Genomic DNA, 11,282 nt, shown 5'->3' on the forward strand with positions numbered 1-11,282 from the left:
TGAAATTTCCTGAAATTATATAAAATTTAAAAAACAACTGATTTAATGTTCGGATATAGGATAGAAATGGATTCATTAGGAGCAAATCAGGGATCTACGGCTGATGATCCGTCGACTCGATGTTTTTACATTCAAAAAGTCCAATGTTTGACGCGATGAGTTTAAACATGTGTCGTTGTGATGGAGAATGTTATTTTTTGGAGGTTCGATTTCCTTTTAGTTTTTTTCATTGTTTTCCTACACAATAGAACGAGATTCATTCTAGACGACCACGATGCAATACGGAAAACCATTGAAAATCGGTGGTCCTCGATAATACTTCATCACCAGAAAATGAAGCGAGTTTATCCTTATACTGTTGTTTAGATAAGACACGGCAGAAGGTCGTAATAAATCATGGTACGAAAATTATCTCAAGATATTTCTATTTTCTGTCGAACCAAATTTTGCAATTCACTATAAATGGCACAAATTGACTCAAATGACAATAACTCAGACGCACATATTTTAAAACATTCAACTAATCGATTTTGATGACATTTTTACACAAGTGTTGCCATATATCAGAACTTATTAAGTCACTTTCCTATATTTTACTCGTCCAGAGTATAGATAGTAGGCAAGTATGTTGCATAGACAAGGGTTGCGGAGCATAAAACGTCTACGAAGAGGACGGAGGGTTAAACATTGCGATTTATCGAGGTGTACTCGATTTATCGAGGTGTACTCGATTTATCGAGGTGTACGATCCCTTGCTGAAAGACTATAAACCTTGGTCGCGAAAGCTCCGACACCAGTGTCCAAATAGTCGATTTATTGTTCATATTACAATATATAGTTTCTTCCTTCTATCATCCCAACCGTAAGCGACTCATGACTGTATCGAACCAGACACTAAAGTGAACTGATTTTTCGTATGTATGTTTCCGATATAATGTGTTACAGAAATAACAAGACACCTAAAGAAATACAATAACAGTTCCAGTGGAAAAGTTTAAAGTGTCTGTTAAAAAAACTCGTAAAAGGCACACCGAGAATTGAGAACATCAGTAATCTTCAGTTGCATTATTTTTTTTATCTTGACATAAAATTTCAAGTATCTGTTGTCGCTGTGTTAGTGTCTTTGCTGTGCACATGAGTTACTGCACAGATTAAAGAAGAGAACGAATTTCTCAGCTCTGAGATTTGTATGTTTAATAAAAAAATCCATCCGAAAGTATATCGTTATCTCATTGTATTGAAAAACACAAGCGAATCTCCATTCCTCAATCTTTAATTTTCACTTACAAATAACTGTTACATCTGTCACATAAGCAGTGCACAACTAGTCAATTTTGTCACGAGACGCCACTGCTATTTGGCACGCTCGCTTCTGTTAGGAATTCATCAATTCTCACGTTAACTTCCAAACTATTTGTGCAGAATGACATCCAAACTGTTCGATTTGCTAGCAGTACTAGATAGTTAACAAACATTCGAATAGCAATGAAGAAATAATTGAAAGAGAAAGTAAACAAAGTCTTTGGCTTTTGGGCCCATTCGAAATGTTAACGTCGAATTTTTCGGTGCCGCATCCGCATTCAAGGAAAATCTTCCAACTATCCTTTTCGCTAGTGTCTGATAAACGTAAGGCAATAAAACTGCCCGGACGCAGGACACAATGCGAAATGAATTAACTCTAACAGGACGAAACATATCTCTTCAAATATTCGCGTCATTTCGCGTTTTCAGTCCACAAGGCTGGGCTAACGAATTCAAAACTAGAATAAATATAATTTCTTTATTGATTATTCTGTTTTAGATAAGCTCATTTCAATGAAAAAAAAAACAAATTAAAAATCCTTGGTATCGATTTTTGATCCTTTAAAGGGTTGAGTTATCGAATTTCTTCAATGTTAAACAAGTTCGAGTGGATTTTTTTGGATGCGTAGCTTATTCCTGCTGAATATTGATAGAAACAATTACCGCTTCAGTTTTGCAATGACAAAGTGGAAACATAGATCCAAAAAGTCAAATGAATAAAAATACGCTCAGCAGAAAAACCGAATTGAGCTGTGCACAAAGCAAATCAGTGAATTTATGTTGAATAGATTTGAACCTAGTTTTATATATTTTTTTAATTTGGAGACACTCAACTCTGAATGCCAATCAGTGTAGTTAACCAAGTCCTAATACACCTTAATAAGCGCGAAGAAAATCAAACCATATTCCAATGCCTGTTTTTTTAACCTTTCGTAAGACATAATCCTGCTCGCCGGAAATATTGGTATTGCCCTGCTGTACCAAATAACTTATACTGAATCTGACATTGGAGTCTTTTTTGGCGACTAGTTGATTGTTTCGGTACGTATAATGGACGTTTTGTTTAAATTTATTGTAAATCTGTTTTTTTATAAGTTATAAAAATAGAAAAATTTAAATATATTTATGTTTCAAGTATTGTCAAGTATTTTAGACGGTTTTTTGTTTTGGTCCCGCACCGACATTTCATTTTCGAGACGCAATAATAATTTTATTTTCCATATAATGGAACGCACTCCTTAATAACTGAATTCAGGCCCGTGTGCAAGAGGGTGGTGTTTGAGGAGTTTTAATATATCCCCTCCCCCCCTTGAGATTTTTTCAACATTAAGTACCATGAACAACAGAATACTTATTAACTAAAAGTGCGAATAGCTTGACAATTCATACTTCGTTCTCAGAATTTGTTTTACAGTGTCAATATTGTAGATAACGCACTTTTCTTTCAAATTTTTGCGCCTACCTCACCTTGTGAATGGCGTATAAACACTAAGATCCCAATTTAACTTTACATCAATATTTAACGAGGGACAGACTAGATAAAATGTATTGGTAGAGCAAAAATGAAAATTTGCTTAAAAGTTACCTAAGAAAAAGGAGTCAAACTCACCACCTTATTCAATCCGGGAAAATTGTTCTGCCAATTGATTTATTCCGGACGTGAAGAAACACAACTCAGAATGTATCCCAATCAAACAGAACTTCGTTTAAGTTCAGACTTATACTGCTTCCATCAATCTGAAATCGTAGACAGCGATTCAAGAAAGCATTACTATCGTCACGTGATTGGTCAGTGAAATTTCCTGAAATTATATAAAATTTAAAAAACAACTGATTTAATGTTCGGATATAGGATAGAAATGGATTCATTAGAAGCAAATCAGGGATCTACGGCTGATGATCCGTCGACTCGATGTTTTTACATTCAAAAAGTCCAATGTTTGACGCGATGAGTTTAAACATGTGTCGTTGTGATGGAGAATGTTATTTTTTGGAGGTTCGATTTCCTTTTAGTTTTTTTTCATTGTTTTCCTACACAATAGAACGAGATTCATTCTAGACGACCACGATGCAATACGGAAAACCATTGAAAATCGGTGGTCCTCGATGGTACTTCATCACCAGAAAATGAAGCGAGTTTATCCTTATACTGTTGTTTAGATAAGACACGGCAGAAGGTCGTAATAAATCATGGTACGAAAATTATCTCAAGATATTTCTATTTTCTGTCGAACCAAATTTTGCAATTCACTATAAATGGCACAAATTGACTCAAATGACAATAACTCAGACGCACATATTTTAAAACATTCAACTAATCGATTTTGATGACATTTTTACACAAGTGTTGCCATATATCAGAACTTATTAAGTCACTTTCCTATATTTTACTCGTCCAGAGTATAGATAGTAGGCAAGTATGTTGCATAGACAAGGGTTGCGGAGCATAAAACGTCTACGAAGAGGACGGAGGGTTAAACATTGCGATTTATCGAGGTGTACTCGATTTATCGAGGTGTACTCGATTTATCGAGGTGTACGATCCCTTGCTGAAAGACTATAAACCTTGGTCGCGAAAGCTCCGACACCAGTGTCCAAATAGTCGATTTATTGTTCATATTACAATATATAGTTTCTTCTTCTATCATCCCAACCGTAAGCGACTCATGACTGTATCGAACCAGACACTAAAGTGAACTGATTTTTCGTATGTATGTTTCCGATATAATGTGTTACAGAAATAACAAGACACCTAAAGAAATACAATAACAGTTCCAGTGGAAAAGTTTAAAGTGTCTGTTAAAAAAACTCGTAAAAGGCACACCGAGAATTGAGAACATCAGTAATCTTCAGTTGCATTATTTTTTTTATCTTGACATAAAATTTCAAGTATCTGTTGTCGCTGTGTTAGTGTCTTTGCTGTGCACATGAGTTACTGCACAGATTAAAGAAGAGAACGAATTTCTCAGCTCTGAGATTTGTATGTTTAATAAAAAAATCCATCCGAAAGTATATCGTTATCTCATTGTATTGAAAAACACAAGCGAATCTCCATTCCTCAATCTTTAATTTTCACTTACAAATAACTGTTACATCTGTCACATAAGCAGTGCACAACTAGTCAATTTTGTCACGAGACGCCACTGCTATTTGGCACGCTCGCTTCTGTTAGGAATTCATCAATTCTCACGTTAACTTCCAAACTATTTGTGCAGAATGACATCCAAACTGTTCGATTTGCTAGCAGTACTAGATAGTTAACAAACATTCGATGAATGAAGAAATAATTGAAAGAGAAAGTAAACAAAGTCTTTGGCTTTTGGGCCCATTCGAAATGTTAACGTCGAATTTTTCGGTGCCGCATCCGCATTCAAGGAAAATCTTCCAACTATCCTTTTCGCTAGTGTCTGATAAACGCAAGGCAATAAAACTGCCCGGACGCAGGACACAATGCGAAATGAATTAACTCTAACAGGACGAAACATATCTCTTCAAATATTCGCGTCATTTCGCGTTTTCAGTCCACAAGGCTGGGCTAACGAATTCAAAACTAGAATAAATATAATTTCTTTATTGATTATTCTGTTTTAGATAAGCTCATTTCAATGAAAAAAAAAAACAAATTAAAAATCCTTGGTATCGATTTTTGATCCTTTAAAGGGTTGAGTTATCGAATTTCTTCAATGTTAAACAAGTTCGAGTGGATTTTTTTGGATGCGTAGCTTATTCCTGCTGAATATTGATAGAAACAATTACCGCTTCAGTTTTGCAATGACAAAGTGGAAACATAGATCCAAAAAGTCAAATGAATAAAAATACGCTCAGCAGAAAAACCGAATTGAGCTGTGCACAAAGCAAATCAGTGAATTTATGTTGAATAGATTTGAACCTAGTTTTATATATTTTTTTAAATTTGGAGACACTCAACTCTGAATGCCAATCAGTGTAGTTAACCAAGTCCTAATACACCTTAATAAGCGCGAAGAAAATCAAACCATATTCCAATGCCTGTTTTTTTAACCTTTCGTAAGACATAATCCTGCTCGCCGGAAATATTGGTATTGCCCTGCTGTACCAAATAACTTATACTGAATCTGACATTGGAGTCTTTTTTGGCGACTAGTTGATTGTTTCGGTACGTATAATGGACGTTTTGTTTAAATTTATTGTAAATCTGTTTTTTTATAAGTTATAAAAAATAGAAAAATTTAAATATATTTATGTTTCAAGTATTGTCAAGTATTTTAGACGGTTTTTTGTTTTGGTCCCGCACCGACATTTCATTTTCGAGACGCAATAATAATTTTATTTTCCATATAATGGAACGCACTCCTTAATAACTGAATTCAGGCCCGTGTGCAAGAGGGTGGTGTTTGAGGAGTTTTAATATATCCCCTCCCCCCCTTGAGATTTTTTCAACATTAAGTACCATGAACAACAGAATACTTATTAACTAAAAGTGCGAATAGCTTGACAATTCATACTTCGTTCTCAGAATTTGTTTTACAGTGTCAATATTGTAGATAACGCACTTTTCTTTCAAATTTAAGCGACTCATGACTGTATCGAACCAGACACTAAAGTGAACTGATTTTTCGTATGTATGTTTCCGATATAATGTGTTACAGAAATAACAAGACACCTAAAGAAATACAATAACAGTTCCAGTGGAAAAGTTTAAAGTGTCTGTTAAAAAAACTCGTAAAAGGCACACCGAGAATTGAGAAGATCAGTAATCTTCAGTTGCATTATTTTTTTTATCTTTGGGCCCCTCCAAAACGAAATCCTGGGTACGGGCCTGTATAGATACGAGCACCAACAGGTAAAAATCGATGTGAATCATTTTCTGTCATTATCGATTCTCGAAGCTTCGATTGAATATCGATACCTCACAGTATGCGGTTTACACTGAAAACCGCAAATGACTGAAATGATAAATAAAAGAAATAATACAATTCTTAAAACACTGTTCCGCGTATGTCGTTAACTGGACATGCTTTTTGTTCTCATAATTTGCAAGCGGAACTGAGAGTGACATTTATTTCTCGTAATTTTCGTCTATTTTGAGTCATTGAAAATGTCTTTTATAAGCTCTGATCAGATGACGCCGATGATTTTTACCAGACTGCAGTCGACTGTTCGAAATTTGTACTACCTGAGCAACAATCTTGATTTTCGGAGAGTGCTTGAATTAATTCTGATTCCTGACTGACAGTAGCAGTGACTTCATGAACCGTAGATAGCGGCATCTCAGTTTTATCATCAATTTTTATTTTTGGCGATAGCGATAACGATAGTCGTTTTTTGCAGACCTTCTCTGTTTTGATGAAGCTATCTCTTCATAATCGCTCAGAATTTCGCTATTAGGCGAAGTTCTGACAGGGTTTTCCACCACCACGCGGCCAGTTTCGAGTTTTGTTCCATTTTATTTCAAACTGAAAACTGTCCGATTTGTTTACCATCAGCCTCAGTCAATTTGTTTACTTAAATTAATTTTAACTGACTCTAACGAAGCCCTTGAAACCACTGATCTTTGTTACTGCTGTCCATGACGGAAATGATTTATGTCTGTATCGAGCGAGACACGAAAGCAAATGAAAAAAAAATTAAGAACTAAACACAAATTAGTAAAACTATTTTTTGTTTGTACATTTCAATGAAAATACATATAAGATCAATGCAATCAATCAATCGAATAAAAAATATACTATTTAAAGATAGAAATAGTATGGTTAAGTTGTAAAAATACAATCATCCTCATCCTCAACTACACCACCTAGGTTCAACTCTGAAACGGCCAGTCTGAATGCCTTGCAGGAGACCTCGCAGACACTGTCCCTCCAGGTGGTGTCCTGTGAACAACGAGCGACACGTGCCGAAGCTGATCTTCGTATCGAGCGCGAATGGAGAACCGCAATGCAGGAAAACGAAATTAAACATAAGGAACAAATCAGTGTTCTACAAAGCGAAGCTCGGCAGATGACTGATGAATTGAAGGTGCATTGTTTGAAACTTATAAACTATAGGTCGTTTTTCATTTAACTTCTCGTTGTCTGTTACAGAAACATAATCATACCAGTTCGGATCTCACGAAACTACGCAAACAATGGGAGGAAGATCAACGAACGTTGGAGGAACTTGGGATGCAACTAAGTGTTAGCAAATTGCAGATATCCGAGCTGAAAGAAAAGATTAATTACCAGAATGCCGACGGGAAATCCAATACCGAAACAAACAACGGTGGTTCGTGGACTCCGGACAAAGCTGTCACGAATTGCCGAGGTTGTGATAAGGAGTTCAGTATCACCCGCAGAAAACATCACTGTCGCCGTTGTGGGAGCATTTTTTGTTCGAACTGTTCCGAACATGTGGCTGTAATACCGGGCGAGTCGAACGGACATCCGGTACGGGTTTGTGACTCATGCTGGCAGAAGTTGGCTAGTAGTTCCGCACCTATTGCTAATATGTAGAGGAGAAAATCGGCGGAATCACACGGAAAGTGCAAAACTCGTCCACTCGTCCAAATTATGCGTTTTAGTCGTTAAAGGCCTCAGTAGTTTGTGATGCCTATGTTGTAGTTGCAAAATACTCCGAAGTGCAAAGCTGTTAAAATGCCTTACAGATAAAAATATTCATATTTTCAAATGAAACACGATGCGAAATTGTAGCGGTAAACATTTTAAATCACGAAGAGATAATTATTTTATATGTATAATATACGTAGAAATTTAAGAATATTGGAACGAAACAAATATTTATTTTAAATATAGATTAAATGAAGTATTATCTACACGCCTTTATTTCACTGATTCGATGCCATTCATCTGAAACAAATTTATGCCGGAAATGAGCCCAGTACAATGCTTTAGTTGCGTTAAGAAAAAATAATGATTTGGTTATTCAAAATATTACAAAATGTCATATCGGTTTCCAGTGCGATCTTACTTTTAGTTTTGTTAATCGTGGTAGTTATCGAAAACATTCATTGCGGTAGATTGGCCGAGTTTTGTGCGAGGTTGGCTGACCGAGTTGTAAATAAATTGAAATAATAAACATATAGAAATAATCGATTAGAATCATTAAAAGTTGAAAATCGTCGATAAAAAATAATATTTTGTAGATGAAATGCCATCAAAACTTTTAGTATTCATAGTTCCTGGCAGGTTTTGTTCAACCCCGTTGCCCCAGATGCAACGTTTTTAGGGGAACGGCAAATCAATCCCTGGGAACTTTTTTTTTGGTCGTCCAAGTCATCCTTCCGGAGATGGAGTTGAGCTTGTTTTGCTCACTAAACCAACGAGGGGTGCAACAAATCTTATTTTGCCCGGGGCGCCAAATTTTCTCGGTACGCCACTGATTATTAATAACTATTTCCTTGATTGTTTGTGACGACACCTTCAAAATGTTTTTACTAACATCAATGGTACATCAAAGTATTACATTACATTTTTACATTACATATGTAAAATTTTCACGATGAAATATTTGGAACAATGTTGCTCGAATATCAAAAATACAACGAATGTCAATGATCATCGTTCGCTTCCCTTCGCCTTTGTTCGATAATCGTTCTGGTATTCGGACTTGTCCGTATATTCAGGCGGAACGTAGTCGACGCTGCTGCGTTACTTGCACGAATATCTATTTCTAAAAATATATATTTATTTTTTTCTAATAATTTTCACGATGAAATATTTAGAAATGTGAATTGTGGGGAAAACGCTTTTAAATTTTGAACACTAAGTACAACTCTATACTGACAAAATAAACAGTTTAAGTATAAGAGCGTTTGTACTTGCGTTGAAATCTATATAAATATAACAGGATAGTAAGGTTAGGCATCATAGAGCGATACATGCATTAAAAAAAGTAATACTTTTGCCAACCTACCATACCGCACCATTCCATTATTACATCATGCTTTGTTTATGATTCTGACAACTCCGACAGTCACATGTGAAGGGGTACATCGTGGAAAATGAACCATTGAAATCGATACAATAGAAACACTGTGGAAAGCGAAAACGTCATATGACCATTGGTGCAAAAGTTCTGGCAGCAAAGATGGCACGGACGATTTTCCTCCTATTTTCGCTGTTTCTCGCAGGTTTGTGGTATTTCTAATATTATAGGATTATTCACTAGCGTGCTTTATTCCTAATGTCATTGTTTGATACCGGAATTTCGAAAATTGCGTTCTCTGGTTTTACATTTAGTCATCTGATCGATCGTCTTCTGGGATGTTATGTACGTCTAATGGATTTCAACTAAAAGCAAATTTTGTTCTAGTTAATTGTGATCAACTGTCGATCATTTCGGCACCAAAGGCTCTGGAGTTCCATGGAAAAAATCAAGTGGATGTAGAAGCCTTGTCGGACGTTTTTGGTGCCTCACTTGGTTATTCAGTTTCTCACTTTTCCGATTGGGATGGATTGACTGTCAAGGATCCGTTCAATATGGCTAACGGTGTCGTCGTTGTTGTAGCCGAAGGAATCAAGTCGCTCAAGTTAGAGGTAAATCATGTGTTTGTAATAAGAATAATTGAATAATCATATATGTATTCTTTAGGGAGCTCACACCTATGAGCTGTACGGTGGATCTGCTTCGGAAACAATTAGTGAATTAGTGCAGAAGTCAGCTGATCACCACGGGATAAGTTTTGAAATTGATCTAAAGGAATCGGTAATATTATCTCAATTTTTATTGGCTGGGAATTATACATTATACTCTCGTTATAGTCGGATAGTTTTTCAACACCTTTGGGAACTGTTCAACCGGATGATGACGAAGTAGAACCACGTTACTTAAAGCCAAAGTCTAACAAAGCCGATTCGGACTTCATGCGTCAGATTTCGTTCATCAATGGATTAAGTGATCTGCTAGTGACATCCACAGATGAAAACATTCCGGCTGTTCATATCATTCGCGTGTCGTTTGAGGCTATCCTAGCTGCACATGAACCATCGACGCCGGCTAACATCGAGGCTAATAAGTTGTTTGTCAACGCTCTGGAAGAATTGCGAATCGCAGCGAATAAAGCTTTCGACGAAGCAGTTGTTGTTGGGTTGATTACATCTACTGAAGCACCGCTGGCTCGCTCCAAACGACAGGCAGAACCACCGAAGCAGACAGATGATGTAAATTCGGATAATATCGATTATACTAAAAACATGTTACTAATATTGCTATTGTTTACAGCTCAACATTGCTCAAAAGTACGACAGCAACTATCCGGTCATCTTCAACATCGTTCTATGGTTCAGTGTCATTTTGGTGTTTTCGCTGTTAGCAATTTCGATCGCCATCGCTACCATGGATCCAGGTAGGGATTCCATAATCTACCGTATGACATCGACCAGAATGAAGAAGGATAATTAAATGACCCAAAGGAAATGCTACTTCAGGTAGTTATCAGCAATTACCATCCTGTATTTCGTATAGAAACATCTACTATCGGACGTAGCGTAAATTTGTATCGTTAGTAAGCATAAAGACTATCGCCATAACTATGTGGTGTCTATTTGAAAGTCGTACAATTCTGTTCACCGTGAAATTTTTCTTTTGTAATCTGTAATTCGTGTCATTCGCGATGATTTTTCTAGCTTCTTACCTTCATCGCATGATACAGATCAAAGTGATGCAGTTGCCGTATCCGTTCTCCTAGATAGGATTAGTATGTTCGCTTCGTAGGATTAATTTACAGATGATGTACAGTTGTGGAAGTTGGCACAGAAACGGTAGATTTTTGTTGTTGTTGTTTTTTGAATTTTATCGCCAACAATTGAATAAAGGAATCATTCCACCCCAAGCAAAGATACAATCAATATGGTCTAGATGACAGTCATTAGATGGATAACAATTATACTTGAACCATTTTTTTCGTTGTTTGTGTTTGTGGAGTTTGAAAACTATTTCAAAATGCCTTATTTATGAATTCAACTGCGAAACTAGATGAAAGATTTTCTCTGTGAATTTAGTTT

At 36.2% G+C, this 11,282-nt stretch overlaps 2 protein-coding genes across 5 annotated transcripts in view; both read left to right on the plus strand.

Annotated features, from left to right (window-relative positions):
* Positions 1 to 8,068, plus strand: part of LOC131437857 (protein RUFY3) — a 48,249-nt gene extending 40,181 nt beyond the window's left edge. For 3 of the 4 annotated variants that reach the window (XM_058607510.1, XM_058607516.1, XM_058607493.1), the window contains 2 exons: positions 7,083 to 7,299; positions 7,365 to 8,068. In XM_058607510.1, the coding sequence (XP_058463493.1) occupies positions 7,083 to 7,299; positions 7,365 to 7,772 (625 nt within the window). In that variant the 3' untranslated portion in view covers positions 7,773 to 8,068. The remainder of the gene's footprint in view (positions 1 to 7,082; positions 7,300 to 7,364) is intronic. The other variant, XM_058607484.1, reaches the window with a different exon arrangement.
* A 1,214-nt stretch (positions 8,069 to 9,282) lies between these two features.
* Positions 9,283 to 11,115, plus strand: LOC131437889 (ATPase H(+)-transporting accessory protein 2). Its single transcript, XM_058607541.1, has 5 exons — positions 9,283 to 9,409; positions 9,592 to 9,815; positions 9,871 to 9,984; positions 10,041 to 10,439; positions 10,501 to 11,115. Exons 1-5 carry the CDS (start codon positions 9,334 to 9,336, stop codon positions 10,678 to 10,680), a joined length of 993 nt encoding a protein of 330 aa, XP_058463524.1. The 5' UTR covers positions 9,283 to 9,333; the 3' UTR covers positions 10,681 to 11,115.
* Positions 11,116 to 11,282: the final 167 nt, after the last annotated feature.

Source organism: Malaya genurostris, chromosome 1, assembly GCF_030247185.1.
Source record: "Malaya genurostris strain Urasoe2022 chromosome 1, Malgen_1.1, whole genome shotgun sequence".
Taxonomy (NCBI): Eukaryota; Metazoa; Arthropoda; class Insecta; order Diptera; family Culicidae; genus Malaya; species Malaya genurostris.